Here is a 21,541-nt window from a genome sequence, read left to right as displayed (position 1 = left end):
GCTACCACAAAAGCTCAGGCCTCCCAGAATGAGGTCGACAGGCCCCTGTAGTGTTTTTATTGATTGGCTGATTTTTTTAAGTGATAACTAAACTTTGTACAGTGTACTTTGGCAGCTCAAGTTAGGAAGCCAGGAGGTTCAAGTCCTGACTCATCCACTTACTATTTATTGAGTTGACAGAGAGCAAGCTGCTTACTGTCTCTAAACCTCAATTTCCTTTTCTCTAAATGGGGATGATGGTGTAATCAGGAGGATGAAATGATGTATGGTGTCTGACACATGTTAGTGTTCAATGGTAACTGGCTAAATTTACAATGTATTGTAATGTGTACTAGCTTATTAAGCTTCAGGACCCCCTTTATAGATGATCTTTCAGTAAGAGACTGACTTAAGGTTATACAACTAGAAAGCTATGCACCTAGAGCATGACCTCATGTTTGAACTCCTAGTCTCTGCTTTCCTTGCAAGACAATGAGTTTTTTCTAGGAGAGAAGGGAGCAGTGGGTACTAAGACATGGCCAGAGGAAGCTTGGTAATCCCTCTTGATTTCCATCTTCTCTTTTTCTTTGGACAATTAATGTTTGCTTGGTCTCGTGTCAAGTGCTCCACAAGCCAGCAGTTAGCATTGTCTTCTGCCATGACTGGTGCCCTTCAACTACCTCTGTAAAGGTCTTACGCCCTGTCCCCCCCAGGGAAGGAATGAATTATCTTCATGACCAAGGAGGCTTAAATGTGACAAAGGGACAATCCCTAGGGATTGTCCTAGGGAAACCTGTAGAACAAACAGCCTTATTTCAAGCTATCCTCCATCCCAACTTCTTGCTAGGGTAAAGGTCAAATGCATAGCATCCCAGAACCCCTAGACAAGCCAGCCAGGCTGTAGCTAAGCTACTGAGGACCAGCCCTGTGAGTAAGAATGTGCATTGCCCCAAGTCTCTGACTTTTGGAGTTGCTTGTTATACAACCATAGCATAGCAAAAGCTGATTAATATATCTGTCAAACTCAGGGTAAGAGGCACTTACCCCGCCACCACGATCTCAAAGTCCCCATCGTGGTCCACATCAGTCACTGCCACACCGTAGTTAAGCTGGGTGGGGTTGCTGTCGTAGTCGGGGGGTAGAACGGAGTTGGTGATTGCAGTGAACATGGGTTCAGTCCGCTGGGACCCCTCAGTGGGGGGCAGAAACCACAGTAGCAGGAACATCCTGAATACCTGAAACCCAAAGTTACAACAATTACTGAAAGATCTTGGAGGCTGGCAACTGGGAGAATCTAGTCTCAGTATTGCCTTTGTTCCTGGGATGGGTAGGTAGGGATGTGGGGAGGAGAGTTAGTAATTCTTGGGCTGCTGCGTTTTCACAAGCCCTGCCCATGGACCCCTTCCTATATGCTAAAACTTGCCTCCAGCACCCTGAGCTACCCTTATACCACTCTGCTTTCTTCTTTAGTGCAGCACCCATCACTGAATGACATGCATTATCATTTACTTAGTCATTACACTTACTGTCTGTCTTCCTCTGCCAGAATATAAACTCCACCTGGGCAAGGATCTTTTTTTATTCACTGATATACACAAAGTCAAAGACCAGGCATGTAAAAGGCACTCACTACGTATTTGTGAAAGAGAGGAAGGAAGGAAAGAAGAAAGGAAGGAAGGAAGAAAAGAAGGAAGGAAAGGAAAGAAGGAAGGAAAGGAAAGGAGAAAAGGAAGGAAGGAGACATATGTATAAGTATATACATCTTCCATATTCTTGGGGAAATACTATGAGAATGTAGATTGCAAGCAGTACAGAAGTGGAGGCAGATCCCCATGCTATCTAGGTCTAGGACAACAAAGGTGCTATCTCAGCACTGTTCCAGATCTATTACTTTCTGATATCCTAAAGGTAGCCTGGCAGAGTCTACAAGCCAAATCCCTCTCTAGGGCAGCTGGCAGCCATTGCCTCCAGACCAAGAAGCAGTTAGTCAGGGGATGCATTCCAGCAAGGTCTGGAAAGTAGCACATCATTCACTTGGAGAAATTAAACCATTGCATGCGTGTTTTATTATAAATTAATTATGTATAATGCATTGTATAATTCATTATTATATCTCTAACATAACTCAGGGTGTTGCCAAGCAGCCTGGGGCCATGGGAGCCAGTGGCACTCACCCAGGAGACAGAAGAGAATGGCCAGGAAGGTGGCAGGATGCCACCCCTTCTGAGTATAGCAAGGAAGACACAGAACTACGCAGATGGAGCCACCCAGAGATTGCCCGCAGGTGCAGAATCGGACCTCACAGTGGTTCCAAAGGCTCACTGGGATGAGGCCTATGGAGCCTGTGCAGGTCCATTTCTGGCAGGCTAAGCACCACCTGCCTTCAGAAAACAGCAAACTTCTTTCTGATGGGACTTCTGCTGCTGGCTTGTCAATGCATCTGGCAGCTGAGAGCAAGGCTGAGTGAAGCTGACGTCTTAATGAGGGAAGAGCAAGAAAGATCTGAAGACTGTCTCCCCATATGGAGACAGATGCTTCTGCCAACAAATGAGCTTGCTCCAGGTCAAGGACCCGGAGACCAAAATGAGGGGCTCAGGCACTGCCTTCAGTGCTAAAGAAGATCAGAAGACTCTCTGATGGCCTTGCTGGAAATGCTGGAAAGACTTAGGGGCAGGGCTCCAATGGTCAGGCAGAAACCTAGGGGCGTCTTCCCTGGAAGGAGGTTCTTGTAGCATGATCAGAGGATGCATGCTGGCAGAGTGAGGTCATCCCAAATTACACCTACCTACATCTGAATGGGACATCCGACTCTACCAGGCTGTCTAATCACTAAAGCCAAATGCATCCCTACCAGAGTTCCGACTTGGCAGGAAGTTTGATTGGATAAAAGAAACTCATAATTGGTTTAATGAACAGCTAGGGGCACAGGGGAAGAGAAAGAAGATTTAATAGCCAGTGTAGACATGCTGAAATGTAGCATGGATCCGAAGGTCACTAGACTCTTTTTAAGGTGTGACCCCTATTGAAAGGACAACAATGAACTCCAACTTGAGCGCCAAATCCTATTGATTAGTAGTGGCTAAAAAGAGCAATTGGCTTATAACACCTGCCAGGGTCCTGAAAGAGAAAACGGGCTTGTGTATACCTTCTAGAAGCTAGTTATTTCCTTTTAGAACTCATACCTGCAATTTGGATCTCTTTCTACCAGGGACCAGATCCTATTAAGGAAATTGGAGCCTAACTGGTAGAAAAAAATTTTCTAACACCATGAGAGGCAAGAACTATGATCTACCCTCTTAATGTTTGTCTTTTCTCTGAAAAGCAGAACTTTGAATTAAAGGAGCTATGTGAAGAGACATTCTAGGCGATCCATTTCCAGATAAATAACTTAGAGCAAGATGAAAAAGAAATGGTGTACTTCTAATTTACTTAGTGATCTTGACAAGTTACTATCTCTTTGGGTCCCAGCTCTCTACTCCAAAAAAAGTTTGTGAGAAGATCAGTAAGGCTCTTGAATTTCAGGCTCTAAAACGCTATGATGGATTAAAGCATTTGTTGAGAAGACTTCCAGCAGTCTCTCTTCTGACCCTACCAGCTTCTTCTACAAACTTCACCCCACATAGATTTCTGCTGAGTGTATTTTAACATATTTTGAGCAAAATAGTTTTCTAGTGAGGTCTTCAAAAGGGCCAGGGTTGGAAAGAAACAAGTCATTATTAGTGTGGGTAAACTAGTAGATGGATCTCCCAGGAGGCTGGGGGATGGGGCAGGAGAAATGTGTTCTTTATTCATCGACCAGGCCAAAGATACTTCATGCACTCACCACTGGGGCTGCTCAGGATCAGGTAAAAGTTAGTGTGTAAGCAGTAGTTTGGCTTGATGGTGGATTAGGAACTATGATGGTGAGAAAGTGTACCTTCTAAATCTCTACCCTCTCCTCTCAGAGCTCAGAAGGAGGACATTGTTGGCTACTCAGCAGTGGACCACAGAACCAAAAGCATCCATGCCATTTGGGAATCTGTTAGAAATGCAAAATCTAGGCTCCACCTGAGGCCTCATAAGTAAGAATATGCATTTTTGACATGATGTCAGGTGATCTGAATGTACATTAAAATTGGAGAAACATTGCTCAATCTCGACTGCACATTGAAATCATTTGGGGAGCTATAAAAAATTCTCATGCCTGACAATGATCTCTTGGATAAGACATCAAAAGCACAAGCAACAAAAGAAAAACTGGATGAAATGAGCTACATATACCAAAATTAAAGACTTTTGTGCACCAAAGGACACTATCTAAGGAATGAAAAGGTAACCCACAGAAAGGGAGAAAAACATTTGCAAATCATACATCTGATAAGGTATTAATATCCAGACTATAACAGTAAAAAACTTCTACAACAAAACAACAAAAATAATGAAACCACCTGAATCAAAATGTGGGTAAGGCCTTGAATACACATTTCTCCAAAGATGTCCAATAGGAAAAGAAAACATCAGAAAATTAAAATAACCCATATTTATTTATCATTTCACATCTTTGAAGATGGTTACAATTACCAAGAAAATAAAAATATTGATGAAGATGTGAAGATATTGGAATTTGAGTGCATTGCTGGTAGGCACGTAAAGTGGTACAGCCACAGTTCTTCAAAAGTTTGAAAATATGACCGGGTGCCAGTGGCTCACGCCTGTAATCCTAGCTACTAAGGAGGCTAAGACCTGAGGATCGTGGTTCAAAGCCAGCTCGGGCAAGAAAGTCCGTGAGATTCTTACCTCCAATTAACTACCAGAAAACTGGAAGTGGCTCTGTGGTTTAAGTGGCAGAGTGCTCGCCTTGAGCTGAAGAGCTGAAGGACAGCACCCAGTTCAAGCCGCACAACTGACAAAAAAAGTTTGAAAATATGGAGCTGGAGGTATGGCTCAAGCGCTCTACCACCTGCCTAAGCTTAAGGCCCTAAGTTCAGTTGCCAGTCTCACTAAAACAAAACAAAAAAAAAGGAATAAAGAAAAAAAAATAGGATTATTGTATCATCTATCAATTCCACTTCTGTACTCTCCTCCAAAAAATGGTTTGCATTTGCAAACCAGTGTTTATATCAACATTATTCATGATGTTAAAAGGTGGAAACAACCTGAGTCAATAAATGGATGAATGGATAAACAAAATGTAGTACACAGATACAATGGAATGTTATTCATCCTCAAAAAGGAAGGAAACTCTGACACTGGCTATTATGTGGATGAATCCCAAAGCCATTTTGCTAGGTGAAGTAAGTAAACATGGGACAGACATTGTTGATTTCGCTTAGATGAGATACATGGAGGTGTCATGGGTCAAAGTAAAGAATATGGTTTCTTGGTGGAGGGGAAAGGAGGAACGGGGAGATGAAAAAGTTCTGGAGAGGTCTGGTGGTGATGGCTGCAGTCATGTGAGTGTACTTCACATCACTGAGTTGTACCCTTAAAGAAGAATTAGTGCCTAGGTCTATCTCATTAAATATTCTGACTTAATTGGCCTAGGATACAGTCTTAGGCATTATATTTTTTAAAGTTCCCACATGATTCTAATTAGTTGCAAAATTTGAGAAATGCTGTTCTATACGAGCGCTTCATGCGTCTCAAACATTAATGTGCCCATGAATCACCTGGTGGTCTTGTTAAAATGCAGATTCTGATTCAGTAACTTTGCCATACAGGCCCAACTTCCTATATTTCTAACCAGCTCCATAAACCACACACTGAATAGCAAGGTTCTATACCACAGCTCCCTAAGCAGGAAACCCGGCTGTATACTACAGTGAAAGTACAAGATTGGTTCAAGAATCTTCTTTGCCTAAAGATCTAAGGAGTTTTTAAATCAAACACAGGACCATATGATCTGCAGGGCTGCCCAGGCTCCATTCATCTTTATATTCTCCAAGTATAAACTCCATGTTATGTTCTGCTCAAGTGCTAGGGAATGACTCTAATTTTTTGCAAAGAGGAGAAAGAGGGCGAGGGTTGGAGCTAGAGAGGTCAGGTCAAAGAGACAAGAGGAGAGACCATCAAAGAGCAGAGCCCAGAGAAAATGGGTCATGGACAGTCATTTGAAGACCAAGAGACAGATGCATGCCATTGCTTTCCCAGGGACCATTGTAGGAGGTGCTCTATTAATATTTGTTAAAGGAAGGAAGGAAAAAAGGTATTCAAATGATTATATGAATCAGCAGAAACGGCTTGCAACTTGTCATAGGTGTCTAAGGACTGTTCTTTTCTAAAACAATGCTTGCTTGACAATCACTTGAGGATCTCGTTCAGATGCAGATTTGGATTTAGGTGGTTTGTACAGCTAACACACTGTCAAGTGATGCCCAGTCTGCTAAGCTATAGACCATACTTCTAACTTTCAGACCAATGGCTCCTGCCTCCCACTGACCATAAGACTCACCTGGGAGCCCTGGGGCATTTGCTGCTGCTGGATTCTTGGGTAGATATGTGATTCCATTGGTCTAGGAAGGTGTCTGGATGCAGTATTTGTGTGTGTGTGTGTGTGTGTGTGTGTGTGTGTGTGTGTGTGCATGTGTGTATGTGTATATTAATGTACTGGGGCTTGAACTCCGGGCCTGGACATTATCCCTTAGCTGTTTCACTCAAGGCTGGTGCTTTACCACTTGAGCCATACCTCCACTTCAGGCTTTTTGTTACTTTATTGGAGATAAGAGTCTCATGGACTTTTCTGCTTGGGATGGCTTTAATCCTCAGATCTCAGCATCCTGAGCAGATAGCACCACAGACATGAGCCCCTGGCACCCAGCTCTGGATGCTGTATCTTTTTAGAAACTGGCTGTATGATGCTAAACCACTGCCCCAGACTTGTGGTCCCCCAGTGGGAGTACATACTGCAATCTGATTTGATGTGAAAGATGTTTCTGCTAACAAAATTCATCATGGGCTTGTTGAAGTCTATGAAGAAAATCTATTTAGCTAGAGAGTGTCAAGAGAGGCAGGGGATATGAGGTTTAAGGATGTGAGCAGAGCAGGTGGATACTGCCGGAAGCAGGAGACAGCGGGAGCCCACAGTGACCTCGCGGACCTTGCGTTTGCTATGGCTCGCTTGGGGCGTCTCCTGTCACACAACTGTGAACATATGAATCCTTCGGGAAAACAGCTAGAAAAGTTAAAAATAGAATAGAAAAGTGGGTTAAAGGGACTATTTTTGTTTTCTTGAATGTTTGCATATCAACCACCTACTATGTATTAGAAGACTGAGTGGTATCAGGAGCCAGTGTCTTACATCTATAATCCTAGCTACTCAGGAGGCTGAGAGGTGAGTATCACAATTCAAAGCCAGCCCAGGCAGACAAGTCTGAGAGGCTCTTCTCTCCAATTAACTAGCAAGAAGCTGGAAGTAAGAAACAGCTGAGAGCACAAAGCCCTGAATTCAAGTCCCAGTACTGGGAGGAAAAAAAGGAATACAGAGTGGTGGTACTCATGGACAGAGTAGCTCTGGAGTAGTACACAGAGAACTACAGAGTACCTAGCATATACAGGTACGAATACTACTAGTACTGTAGTACACAGCAAGAAGTAGTCCGGGTACTGTTTGCTAGAGATGCAGTGAGTTCCAGGAACTCAAAGATGAACAAAACCTGGTCCTTGCCTCACAAAGGAACCCTCCCCACAGGCAGCAGAGCAGGCATGGCAGGGCCTCCAGCTCTGAGCAGCCCAGAAGAGGTGTTTGGGCCGAGGGTTGTGGGGTCAGAATTAAAGCTCGCTCACCAAGGGATCTGCAAGGCAGCTGTGGGGAAAGAAGAAGGGTCCTCATAAGGGCCAGAGACATGGGCCTTGTGTTGCAGGTTGTGAGAATTGCTTCGCAATAATAATTGCTTTAAAATGCTCCATAAGCGAACTTTTTGAACAATCCTCAGCAAGATGTGTAAAAGAGAAGGAGCCCAAAGCTTGGAGTCAGCGACCTGGATGTGGATCTGAAGTCCACTGCAAAGATGCTAGTGTGACCTTAGGTATGTCTTCCCACCTTCCTGATCTTGGATGTCCCCATCTGTAACAGGTCTTATCATTTGGCCCCAGGTGATCAAGGGTCAAGTGAGCCCCAAGGAAGGCCTGCAGGGGTCGAGAGAGGCAGCCTCGGTGCTCCTGTCCTCCCTCATTGGGAGGGAACAGAAATTCTTCCTTCAAGCATTGGCTCTTGGTCATGTGCCATCAAACTCAGTTTTCTGTGTCCTCGGGACTTTCCTGAAATTGGGTCTGAAAACTGGTAACCAAGCAACCTGGTTTCTCTGCCATGGGGTCAGGCAGCTGCAGAAGAGGCTTCCAGGACAATTTCCAGGGCAAGCAGTTCTTCTGCAATTACCAAAAGAGCAAGGACATACCCTACACTCTGGCGAAAGCGAGAGGCCAAATGTTGGGAACAAGCAAAGAACGCAGACCTTTTCAGACACAAGGGAGATCAGCAGTGGCAGGAACGCTGTACCCCTTGTAGGCTGGACCACCAGATCCACCAAAGAGCTCCTGGAAAGCCAGTAACACTGGAGAAAAGCTGACCGAAGCTGTCCCAGCTCAGTCACCCTCTGCCACACTTCCTGCTGACCAGACACAAACCTGTCCTTGTCTTAGGTGCTGAGGTCATGGGGAGAAAGTTATTCAGCCTTTGCAGGACAGAGTAAGAGCTTCTGTGGAGGAGGAGTCACAGAGAGATCTAAGTGATATGGTGGGGAAACTAGGAGGACTTTCCAGAGGGAATGTTCTGTGGCTAGGTTTTGAAGAATGCTAAGAAGTTGGCTGGACAAGGAGAGGAGGAGGAGGAAGGAAAAGCAATGCAGAGTGGACAAAGGTCCCAAGTTAGGAAGGAGCAGCCATACTGTGTTTTCTACCAGACCCTCTAGGAGACATCTGTCAATGTTTTGATAGTCAAACTAGGGAAGATGGTGCTCCTGGCACTCAGTGCATAGAAATTGGAGATGCTGTTGAATGCCCTACAATGCCCCGAGACAGACCCCAGAACAAAGAATGATCCTGCTGAGAATCAGTGAGCTATGCTTACTGAGAACTCATGGCCCAGTGCAACCTGCTGGCCATTTTGAAAGAGCTGGACCCGGTGCACCCTCTCTGTACCTGATCCCTGCAGAGGTCACTCACCCTGGCCTGCATCCCAACCACAGGGAGGAGTACACCCAGCAAGCCTGATGCACCCCACGCCCACGCCTGCCAAACATTCGCATCAGTGTCCTAGGTACATTTCATCTCCAGCTGATTGAGCCCTGTCTACCACCTGCCAAATCAAGGTAGAAAAGTGAATGCCAGTATCACTGGCATTCAAACTCCACATGGCTGGAAACCTGGTGTCATGCTTCTGCATTCTTTAAAACCACTGGGAGAGGGAGAGTGGAATCGGTTCCCCATCCTGGTGGCTGGGGATCTGCACACCTGAGCTTGCTAACTCCTCCCCTCTCTTCTAATCTCGCCTGCTTCCATGTGGCTGTCAGAGCTCCCTTTCCAGGCCTCAGAACTGACCATGTGGTTCTTCAGTCAAGTTCATAGCCAAATCCACTCATGCAGTAAAAACAGAGAGTAACATGAGTAACACCACCCACCTGCCTGCCCGTGGCCAGCACTACTCTCAGCCTTCATGTGCATGACTCATTTAATCCTGACAGGAACACCGTGGCAGAGCTACTACCACTGTCCTCGTTTTAAAGATAAGGAGGTGAAGGTACAAAGAAGCTAAGTAACTTACCCAAGATTACATAGCTAGGACTTGGGGTTTCTGTTTAAGCAAATGAGCTCCAGAATGTATGTTCTTAGACACTCTACTAATTTCTCTTGTTACACAAAACTTGTCTTATGCCAAGATGGAACACTGTAGCCGAGGGAAGCTGGGGCAGGCCCAGAACAGAGGCAGTGGTGAACTGATCCGGGGGGCAAATGGAGACTGTGCTCTGGGATGAGGAGACAGCATATGCATGATGGAAAGGCCAAATAATAGGGGAAAGATGCAGTCCAGGAGGCTGGGAGAGAATGGAGGCCTCCTGAGGGACATGAACCAAAGATTCATGGTGTGGTAAAAAGAATATGGTAAAGTTAGCTGTGATAGTGTACTTGCCTAAGATGCCTAAAGCCCCAAGTTCAATCCCTGGCACTGAAGAGAGAGGAAGGAAAGAAGGAAGGTAGGCAGGCAAGCAGGTAGGCAGGCAGGCAGGCAGGAAGGAAGGAGACAAAAAGAAAGGAAGAATAAAGGTAGGAGCTGGTGGTTCGTGACTATAATTCTAGCTATTTGGGAAGCTGAGATTGGGAAGATTGCAGTTCAAGACCAGCCAGGACGAGTAATTTTTTTTTCACTCCTTAACCCACAACTAGGCACCGTGGCATGCACCTGTCCCTCCCCATGGGAGGCTGTGATTAAGAGAACCATGATTCCAGGCCAGCCTTGGGAAAAAAGAGTCCACAAGACTTCCATCTTTTTATTCTTATTTTTTGGTCGGTCAAGGGGCTTGAACTCTGGCCCTGGGCGCTATCCCTGAGCTCTTCAGCTCAAAGTAAGCACTCTACCAACCACTTGAGCCACAGTGCCACTTCTGGTTTTCTGGTGATTAACTGGAGATAAGACTAATGGACCTTCCTGCCCTGGCTGGGTTTGAACTGCAATCCTCAGATCTCAGCCTCCTGAGTAGCTAGGATTACAGACGTGAGCCACCAGTACCTGGCTAAGACTTCCATCTTACCAGTGGGAAGCTGGACATGGTAGTGCATGCCTATGATCCCAGCAATGACAGGAAACTGAAAGGAAGTGGATCACAGCTTAGGCACATGCCACGACCAGAAGCAGGACACTTATCTCAAAAATAACCACTGAACAATAGGGCTAGAGCCATGACTACTGTAGAACTACAGGCCCAGGAAACATGAGATTCTGAGTTTAAACTCCAGTACCACCAAGGAGGTGGGGAGGGGGGTGGAGAATGCAGTAGTCATACACAGGGTGCAGGAGGTATATGGGAGAGCATGAGAGGTCTGGGCTGGAAGCAGAAAGGACATTTGGACAGTTGGGGAGGTGAATATTATGACCCCAGTGAGATAAAAGGCTGAAGCTGCTATTCACTCAGTCATTAGGATTGCTTGTGTACCTGCTCCATGTCAGAGCACTAGGTATACAGAGCTAGGACTGTGCTAGGTACTAGAGAAACACTGAGCATAAGAAAAAGCCTTGCCCTATGGAACATGCATCCCAAGGTCCCAGTTCTTTCTCCACCAGATCCTCCACACTGCCAGCCTGGAAGAACTCTACATCTCTGTACCCCACCCCACCCCATCCCTACGCATCTTCCATCTTCCTCAATACCAAGGAAATATGAAATCTGTGGCTTCCTTCACCTGGAGATGTGCCTGAGGCTGCACAAAAATGGAGAGTTGGGCTTTATCCGAAGAAGAAAAAGAAGGAAGCCCAGAAAAGAAAGAAAGCAAAAACACAGGGCTAATGAAATGGTGTTTCTCTTTCTTTTTCTTTTTGCCAGTACTAGGGCCTTGTGCTCTTGCTCAACTTGCTTACTTGTAACTGGTGCTCTACCACTTGAGCCCTGCTCAGCCCAGGTTTTTGCTAGCTAATTGGAGACAGACTCTCATTAATTTTTCTGCCCAGGCTGGATTTGAACCACGATCCTTCAGGTCTCAAGCCACCTGAGTAGCTAGGATTAATAGGCCTGGCCCTTCTCAGTCACATGCACAGGGCATCGTAAGACCTTAAGCATTCTCAGCTCTCAGCTTTCCTGTTCTGTCAAATGGGAAGGAGGGCTGGCTGGGCTGCTGTGAGAACGAGTTGAGATTAACCTGGGCTGACTTCTGAGCTTAGCCCCTGGCAGAGAGAACTCATTGTACAGAGAACACCAGGATACAGCAGGAAATGGTAACAAGAATCACACCGTTACTACTAGTAATGGATGTTTATTGTCTGAATGAATGCATGAATACAACTCAGGAGGTGGAGCCAGGAGTAGCTGTCAACTGTTCTGGGCTGTAAGACAGAGGAATAGGCTTGCTTCTGTTACTAATGTATCTTGCTTGGGTCCCCAGTGGAGCTGACTCCTTAAACACTGCTTTCCAAATGCAGTAGCCCTCCCTCAATACACTTTGCTGCTACACACACTCATTCTTCATGCAAGTAGAAGATGCCTACAGGACAGGTTAGCCCTTGATCTCAGGGAGCTGACATTCCTCATAGTGCATACAGCAGGCTAGGTTCAGAGCAGCCACAGGTAGAAATCCCGGATGTAGCCCATAGGAGGGAAGGATTAGCCCATAGGAGGGAGAGATTAGCCTGTGAGGTGGGTGGGAAGGGCAGGCGGGAAAGGCTCTCTGGAGCAGGTGAATTGGGATTCAAGGTGGCAGAGGCCCATGGATCAAAGGTAGGCATGCCAGACAGCGTGTGCATGCTGTGAATGCTTGTCTGGAACACGGTGTGGGTGTGGGTGGGATGGAATGGGGGGAGGTAGAGGAATTCGGGGAGAAGGGTGGAGGCTGCAGTTGGGGTGTGGACAAACTGCGATGCTGGGCAAGGAACCTGGAGTCACAGCATGGGGACGATTTGAAGTCAGGTAGAGACATGATTACATTTCTGAAAGGGCAGTGTAGCTTTGGGGGCCTCAGTGTGCAGGGTAATGGGCAGGCTGGGTTTCTGAATGGCGATGGAGAATGTTCCAGAGGACGGTTGAATGGTGTGGAGCAGGGGAAGGGCGGGCCACTGGATGACCTCCAAAGTTCTTTTCCAGGCCTAAGAGTCTAAGGGTCAGTTTTTTTCCAAAATCATTTAAAACGCATTAACGGCCCTTGCTATTTAAAAGCATCCTCCTGGGAAGGTTTTTGTGAAGCAATGATTCACTCCCGACTTCATCCTCAGTAGAAATCCGAATTCCCACCTATTCTACAGGCAAAGCTTCACTGCAGCTGCCCCAGGGGGAGTGGAAAGCAGCTGAGGACCATGGAAAGGCAGAGAAGCCCAGCCTTGCCGGAAGCTCAGAGAGGACCGCCATGGCTGCTCAGTGGAACCCTGGAAGTTTATGTGGCCCCTGTGCCATGTGCCAGCTCCGGGAAGGAGCTAGAAGAGGAGCAGGAGGCCTCAACGACTGAGCTCGGAGATTCACATTAATCCCAAAGGCTACCTCTGTTCCAGAGCAATCACCTGCTTTCCTTCACCGTTCCCTGATTCATTTCTAATGGATTCTATGAGGAATCCCACACCAAGTGCTAAGCTAGGTGCTGAATCTGTAGCTGAGAAATGATGCGGTGGTGTTTCTTTCCTTTTTGGAGAGTGTGTGTATGTGTATATGTTGGTACTGGGATTTGAACTCAGGGCCTTGGTCTGTCCTTAAGCTTTTTTTGCTCAAGGCAGGCACTTTACCACTTGAGCCATGCCTCCATCTCTTGATTTTTGCTCATTCATTGGAACTAAGAATCTCCTAGACTTTCTTGCCCAGACTGGCTTTGAACTGTGATCCACCCATCTTAGCCAGCTGAGTAGCTAGGATTACAGAGATAAGCCACCAGCAACAACCACCTCTTCTCTTCCTAGGAACTCTCTTTTGTTCCTACCTGCAAAGGCCTCTTTGGAGTTGTATAGCTTCTTAGATGAGAGGTACACAGTTCTGATATTTAACAGAGACTGTCTTTAGAGACCCAGGTAAAAGCCAAACCGTCTTTACACAGAGAATGAGCCTATGGTGACTCAAAAGTGTTTATAGCCTAGCTTGTTTGATTATAGAGACTGAACACTATAGACCCAGGGGCCTGTCTCAGGGCCTGCCCACACAGCATTTGAGACAGGGATCTAAGCAGTGACCCCCACGTGGGAAGGGAAACTCTGGAGATGCTTCCTCCAGGAAGAGGACAAGGCCAGGGTTAAGCTTTATACATAAAACAATAACTGAGGCTATCCAACTGTTCTTCCCTTGCCAGTCCTGCACCCAGCCCCTTTGCCCAGGAGGAAAGTTCAGGCTCCCTGGCCTGTTCCCCTCACTGAGGTTTGCAGGGCTTGATGATCCCTTTAAGACAGATACTTTAGAGGAGGTTCCAGAATTGCTAAGGCAGAAATGTCCACAGAGGTAGCTGTTCTCTGGGTAGGTAGAGGCTGGTGTAAGAGAAAGAAGAGGCCCCTGCAGGCCCTCCTGTGGTCACCAGGACACTGCCTGAGCTCAGCAGTGATACCGTGACCTTGTCAGGGTACTTGTCAGGTGCAAATAAAGATAAGAGTAACTGGAAACAACCGCTCGGGTCATTTTACACTCTCTGCACTCTCGATTCTTCTGTGGCTAATTAAAGTAATATGTCAAAATGTCCCTTGGAAGAGATCTTTAAGAATATGTCTGTTAAGTAAACAAGGTTTTACTAATTAACGCCCCGCCTTCCCATTCCTCCCTGAAGTTCCCAGCTGAACTTCCCAGTGCTGGGAGTAGGAAAGGGTGGCAGGGAAGTCGGGGAGGTCTCTTCTTCTCGGAGAGAGTAGAGACAAATCCAGTCACTTGTCATTTGTGGAGCTATCAGTTTCTCCTCCGGATGTTGATCAGATTTCCTGGGTTGGAACCAATTCACAGGGCCAGGGGACTGGAATTTTTCCAAGAAGTAAGCATTTTGCTTCTTACAAAGCCCACATGATGTCTTTCAAGGAAAATTTCTTTCTTTTCTTTCTTTTTTTTTAAGGTGTCTAGCATTTTTGAAGGGCAGATCTTTGGACTTGTCTCTAGAGATAAGGATTATAATATATTTACCTTTTGCTAAGACCGCCCCCCCTTCTGCCCCAGCACGCAGACACAGACACACACACAGACACAGAGACACACACACACACACAGACGTTCAACATTATACAATGAGTCAGTGAGTGATAGAGCCAGAAATAGAACTTTCCAAACTCCCAGTTCATAATAATAGTAATATTAATAATAATATCTTTATAATTTTATAAGTGTTTTCACAGCTCAAATTTATTCTTCATAACAACTTTGGGGAAAAGTTTGGGTACGTCAGTCTCAGGAGAACAGATCTGAGATCTAGGTCAGGCCTGCCCACTTACTATGTGACCCTGGCTGGTCCCTTGTCCCTGGATCTCTGTGTGCCATGTGTAATATGCAATGATTCCACTGAGATACCCTGGTCCAGGAGTTCTCAATCTTGGCACCATTGACATTTGAGGTCAGATATCTATCTATCTATCTATCTATCTATCTATCTATCTATCTATCTATATCTACCTATCTATCTAAGTGGGATTGGACTCAGGGTCTTGTGCTCACTAGGCAAATGTTCTATCCCTTAAACCAGTCCTTAGTTTGTTTTTCAGATAAAGACTCAAATTTTTGCCCAGTCCAGTTTTGGATGATAATCCTCCTATCTGCCTGCTGGATAGCTGGGCCATGGGCATGGCCATCATGATAATGCTTTGTAGTAAGGGCTTCTCTGTATAGGGTAGCATGTTTAGCCACATCTTTGGTTTTTCCCCACTGGGTTCTTGCTCCAATTGTGGCATTAAAATTGTTTTTATATGTTGCTATATGGCGGGGATAGTGATTAAATAACCTCTTTAGTCACTGCCCAAGAACTTCAAAATCATGGAAAAAGACCGTCTTGTTCCCTCCTTTCCCCTAACTCCTTTACACCTTTCTGGATGTTCTTCAAACCCAGTTTCTCAGTCATTCTCATTCCTTAAATGCCCTCAGTGGTTTTGGGTGTATTTGGTGCGATAATGTACGAACTGACTTCATACTTTTTTCCTAAGGAGAGTTCACAGGTTTATGTCCCCTAAGCAACCAGCCAGGCTCTCTGGAAATCCCTAGCACAGTCCGGGCTGGCCTAGAAGCCTATCTGCAGCCTGCAGGAGGCTTGGTGAGCACGGATTTGTCAGCACTCTTAAATCACTGGGCTCTGAGGAAGGCTTCTCCCAGCAGAAAGATCCTTCCTTAGGAATCAATAGCTCAGGGCCCTCCATCACATTCAGAATTATTGTGGGACCTGTAAAATTCCTTTCCCCCAAGTATGTCAGAACCTCAAAGTGAAAACTCTGAGATGAGGGAGGAAACCAGGCAAAGAGGAAATTCTGCCAAGAAGCCCTTGTCCATCAGCCCTGAGGTGGCTGTGAGCAGAGACGGATGCAAAGATCTGGAACACTTGTCCTTGCTTCAGAGGAAGCAAGACCCTATGTGGCTTCTTATGAGCCAGCAATAATATCCCCATCCAACTGAATACCTCCCTATAGCTTATCAAGAACAAAGGCATACTGAAGATGGCCTCCCTCCTCTTTATTCTCCAATACCCCTTATGAGGTTGCCAACTTGATCACTTAGCAGAGAGGGAAACAGAGGAACTCATGGATCAAGTGGTTTGTCTTAGCTGTCCCTAACCCAGAAAGTCAAGGTGCCACATTCTAAGTTTCTGTCTTTAGCAACTCAGTGAGAGTAGGGAAGGGTCAACAATATCAGGGCTCATGATAGGGGCAACTTCTAAAAACAATCACCCAAAGCTTGTGCTCTACCTATATTATCAATAGTTACGCTCCTCTGGCCTGAATCCAGAATCAAACCAAGGCTTGAGAATGCATGGCTGTTTCTCCAGCTAAATCAGGAGGATGGTGAGATCTCAACCACAACTCTTGGAACCCTATGTAAAGAAAGGGGTGTTGCTCTCTGGCGGTGCACATGATCCTTACCTCCTTCCTTTCCAAAGATAAAGACCAATCTTGTCTATGAGCCAAAGAGAGAAGAGCAACCTTAAGCAGCTTGCCTGGCAAAAAGCACACCTTAGGTGAGCCTCAGGGAGAGAAGAGGCTTTGGCAATAGGGGATTCCTCAGAGGGCATAGGCTGCCTTGTCAGCGGAGCCTCCAAGAGGAACCTGAGAAAAGCCAAACACCATGAAAAGAAGCTAGGTGGGAGAGGGGAACAAAGGGGCAGCCACAGGTCAGTCACAATCTTCCCTCCCGGGGCCTTGCTGAGATGTCAGCTGCCAGGTTTGCAGAACAAAAGGGCAGGCTGTGGAAATGGGAGTATCCTCCAGGTTACCCAAGAAACCTGAACTGGAGAATTTTGCAAAAATAGAACATTTTAGCACTCTGACCTTGAGCTGGGAGCAGCAGCCAGCATGGGAGAAATTGGCAAATACTCTGGAAACGCTCCAATTCATCCAGGATCTGAGTTTGAGAGGTTCCCACCAGCTGGGGTGTGACCACAGGACACTCAGTAGAGGAAAGGAAGAGATATGAGTCTGAGATTTAAGACCACCCAGTGAAGGCCTGGGCACTTCTGATCCCAAGGCACAGACAGAATCCTGAAGTGCATGACTTTTGCCTAAAGAACTTGAACAATGAGAAAGGATAGTGGATGAAAGACTAATTAGGAATTTCCATGATCTGTGTATGTACATTATGAGAATTTATCTGCTCTTTACCTCCTCACTCTGCAGAGTGAAAATTTCTTCAGATTTACTGAAGTTATTAATTGAAGTCTGGTCAGTCAGTAATTACCAGTGCCTACTGCGTAAAGAACATATGTCCATCTTCACAGTACAGAAGAAGCAGGTCACTGGAGTGGAAAGAGCTCCAAAGAGAGGACTGAGAATTCTCAGACCCAGTTCCATCTCTCCTACCAGATAGCCATGTGATCTGAGCAAGGTAGTTCTTTTACTGGGCTTTAGTCTTTAGCATCTGGAAATGAAGTTATATAGGCAAAATACAAGGTTTGGGAAGAGGATAGATTAAGTGTTCCTCAAGACTCCTTTCTTCTAGCTCTGGCATTTTCGGGTTCTATGAGCCCTTTGTGAGTTCGAGTAACACACTGGCTCTAAACCCAAAGGAATTATCTCAAAGAGCAAGCAGGACTATGTAACAGCTCCCTCTGCTTGGAATGTACAGCTCACCCGCTCCATTGCACTTGAGGTCACAGGACCACCTAAAGTCCAGAAAGTGTGTAGCAGAAGGGCTCCAGTCACCTGTGATATCTGGGGTCTATGGCCTGAGCTCCCTTCCAGCATTAAGTTAGGATGGCTAGTGAAGGGCAAGAAGGGAGAAAGTCAGTAGTCCTGAGATAGGTGCTTTTGGTGCCCCCTACTGGACACCAAGGAGTTTGCTCCACCTCTAAGCTTCCACCAACTTTGCAGGCGGCTAGGAAGCTTGAGAACCAAAGCCTGTCACAGCTGTTTAACAGAAGGACTTTCCTGGTTGGTGGCCCATTCTCTCTGGAAGAGTCTATGTTTCACTCCCTAGAATTGAGCAGGCCGTTGGTCCATATATTCCCAGGGACACCCCTGTGCACCACAGGATGCCTTTACCAAACATCCAGGTGCCAAGAAATAAACATCAGGGTTCAGAACACCAGGTGCAGCCCAGATGGAGAAAAGGAAGAAAGAGCAACAAGCAGGTATTTCACGGCACACAATTCCCAGTGGAAAAAAGGTCTTGGGAGATGCAGCAGAAAAATGTTGACTGCAGGCAGACAGAGAGAGAGGATGGAGAGTGGAGAGCAGTTTGAATTGATAGCCCCCATAACAGGGCTCTAGACAGAGGAGGTATGGAACATACTCCTATGAACAGGGATGGGATGTGGCAAAGGATACAGCCTCAATCTAGCATCTGCAGAGCAGGCAACTGTCACACGCCTTTCAACCTTCTCCAGAGTCCACTAGCACCAACTAGAATCTAGAATGTTCTAATTGTGGTCCTGTTGACCAGCACCAAGATTCCAGTCTCCCTTCATGGCTGCTTAGTCTGACTTTAGAACCTGCTACCAGAAGAATGTTCTTAACCACATCAGAAGGAGAAAAGGCTTCCTTAAGAACCATATTGGAACGACCGCCATGTTCCCGTTCATGGCTCCGAGGTCTTGTGTCACTGTCTGAATTTAATTCAGTCTTGGGTGTTGCCTGCCCCCAAGTTATCAGGATCCCAAATCTCCCATGATACCTCTTACTCTTCCCATATGAGTTTTCTCCAGGAAAGACAGCACCACAGAGCTACCCGCTACCAGAATCCTCTTGCTTTCTTTCCCATCTGGCTTCGCTTGGGAAGTCCTGCACCCATCCCAGAAGGTACTTCAAGTTGGACTCAAGAATGTATCCTGCCTGGCGAATTGAAGCACCTCCTGAAGCGCACAGATGCCACAGTGGGTGAACCCACCAGCAGCAGCGGCGACACACATTAGTCATTCCCGGAGGAAGCCCTCCACCCCCACCCCTAGGGAGGCTCCCATCCAGGCTGGGATGACTTTGGGTTCTTGAGTTGGTTTCTGCAGAAGCAGGACTGACCAAGGTTTCCCAACAACTGTACCGCAAAAGAAGCGCGCTGCATTGCTGGGCATGCCCCCAAACCCGGCCTGCAGCCCCACCAAAACCTCTCGATGCTTTCGCGGGGACGAGGGAGACCCCCGCCCCCTTTTCCCGGAATGCCCAAAGCGGGCTCGTCTCTGACAGCCTGGAAGCCTGGCCACACCTCGGTCCAGCAAAAGGCGGCTGGCAGCTACACCGCGCGCAGCTGGCTCCGGAGCTCTCATACCCAGCGCTGTGCAGGGGAGAGGGCTGGCTTCCCGGAGAAGGAGAACCAGCCCCCCAAGGCGCTTCCCCAGCTGGGAAGCAGAGGCCCCCGGCTTCCCTGACTGCAAGCTGAGCTTGCCTGGCTGTGTGACTCCCCAAGAACCGCCCCCTCCCCAACTGCCTTCCTCACCTGCTCCGCTCCCTCCCAAGCCCCAGCACCCCCTCCCCAAACAGCTGACCTCCAGGGCGCTGTCAACCCCTCCTCTGCCCGCTGCGGGCTGTCACCCCGCACCTCGGCTCCCACCTCTCCGCCACATCCAGCCAGGCGCCCGTCTTGCCCCCAGCCCGCCGGGGAGGCTCTGCGCGCCAACCGAGTCCTACGCCTCTTGGCAAGTTGGGAACCAAACCACCGCCTTGGCGGTGCTGGTGAATCCCCGCCGCCCCCCGAGGGCGAACGGGGAGGGGTGCGGGGGCTGGAGAAACTTTCTCCGCCCGAGAGGGTGGGGGCTCCGGGAGGGAGTCGGTACTCACTCCGGGGTGGGCGCTCGGAGGCATCCTCCGGCTGTCTCAGCCCCGCCGCCTGGGGGCGTCGGAGCGCGGGCGGTCGCGGTCGCCTCTGCCGCCGGCTCCTGCGCCGCCGCCGCCGCCGCCGCCGCCGCCGCCGCCTTGCAGCTCCCGGCCCCGGTCCCGGGCTGGCCTCGAGCCTCCCGCCCCGACGCCGCGCGCTCGCTTTATACAACTCCACTCGAGCGCGCCCGGGCTTATGTAAAGGCTGGCGGAGGCCCGCAGCCAATAGCGCGGCAGCTGGAGCCGGGGCCCAGGGTTGGGGGCCGCCCGTGCGGCCAATCGCGGCCCGGGGAGCCCGGGGAGCCGGGTGGGGGAAGGGGCACCTCCCCGCGCTGATTTAGGAGCCGGGATTGCGGTGGCAGCCGCCGGCAGCCTGGCTGGCCCGGCGCGGCGCGGCGCGGCCCGGCGGGCTCTGGGGGTGGGCGGCGGCGCGGACAGGGGCGGCCGGGCGCGGACCCCGGCGAGCGCCCCCCGCGCTCCGCCGCGACGCCGCGTAACCTTCAGGAGGCAGCGGGGCCTGGCGAGGCGGGAGAGGGCGCCTGGCGGGGCGCGGGCATCCCCCCCCCCCCCGAGCCGGTGGGCAACCGACGTCCCTCGGGAGGAAGGCGGCGGGGGAGGGCAGGGCGGAGAGCCCCGGGACCCCGCGGTCCCCTGCGCGCGGGGCCGAGGGTGCGGGTGGCGGGAGCGGAGGTGCTGCCGGCTAGCATCCCCCGCCACCCTCCAGATAGGGATCTGGCGTAGCCCGGCTCGGCCCCGGCGGCCTCCCGAGCCGCGCCGATGGCGAGATTTCGCGCAGGCTGCGGTGCCAGCGCCGAGTCGATCTTATCCAGCCTGGGGACGTGTCCGAGCGCCGCCGGGGGACTGCTCAGTATGGGGAGCAGAGCTTCACCACGGCCCCGGGCAGGCGGCGGGCGGGGAGCCGGGGAGCCGGCGCACCGCGAGGCCCCGGCGGGCGGCTGCGGGTGGACTCACGCCCTCACGCCCCCCCACACCGCCTGGCCGACAGCGTCCCCGCTCCATCTCACCCCTAACCCGGGCTGGTCCACCTGCCCTGGCCTTGGGCATCTTCCACCTTTCCTCGCTGCTCTTCTCACAGGGGCTGTTAACCCTCTCTTGCTGGTCCCCAGCCCACTGAGGGGGTGGGGGTTAGGGAGTGGAATGGCTTTTGCTTCTCTGGATGGGGGTTTGGGGTGGGTTTGGGGAAGGCTAGGTGTGGGCGGGGGGGGGGGCGGGAGGATGGGAAGAGGCTATAATCAAAAGGAATGTCAGCAGCACCCCCAGACAGCCTGGGGCAGGAAAAAGGCCTACGTTTTTGAAAACTAGTCTCTTATTTTGCACCTAGACTAGAAACTAGTAGGTGTTCCCTGAGTATTCATTGAACGAATGAGGGAGGTGTGCAGGTTTCAGGGCTTTGGAAGAGACCTGAGAATCTACTATGAGGCATAGGGGGGTGGGGGAGGGAGGCTTGTGGATCATCACCCCCTGGCATGTCTTTTG

The 21,541-nt window shown here is 48.8% G+C and overlaps 1 protein-coding gene across 1 annotated transcript in view; it reads right to left on the bottom strand.

Moving 5' to 3' along the window:
• Crtac1 (cartilage acidic protein 1) overlaps positions 1-20,077 on the bottom strand; it is a 140,405-nt gene extending 120,328 nt beyond the window's left edge. Inside the window, exons 1-2 of the mRNA XM_042689375.1 lie at positions 20,009-20,077; positions 1,024-1,214 (exon numbers count right to left, since the gene is read on the bottom strand). Of these exons, the coding sequence (XP_042545309.1) occupies positions 1,024-1,214; positions 20,009-20,032 (215 nt within the window). The 5' untranslated portion in view covers positions 20,033-20,077. The remainder of the gene's footprint in view (positions 1-1,023; positions 1,215-20,008) is intronic.
• Positions 20,078-21,541: the final 1,464 nt, after the last annotated feature.

The sequence above is a fragment of the Dipodomys spectabilis genome, unplaced genomic scaffold (genome assembly GCF_019054845.1).
Source record: "Dipodomys spectabilis isolate Male_0828 unplaced genomic scaffold, ASM1905484v1 ptg000125l, whole genome shotgun sequence".
Classification (NCBI taxonomy): Eukaryota; Metazoa; Chordata; class Mammalia; order Rodentia; family Heteromyidae; genus Dipodomys; species Dipodomys spectabilis.
This window is presented reverse-complemented; position numbering and strand designations above follow the sequence as displayed.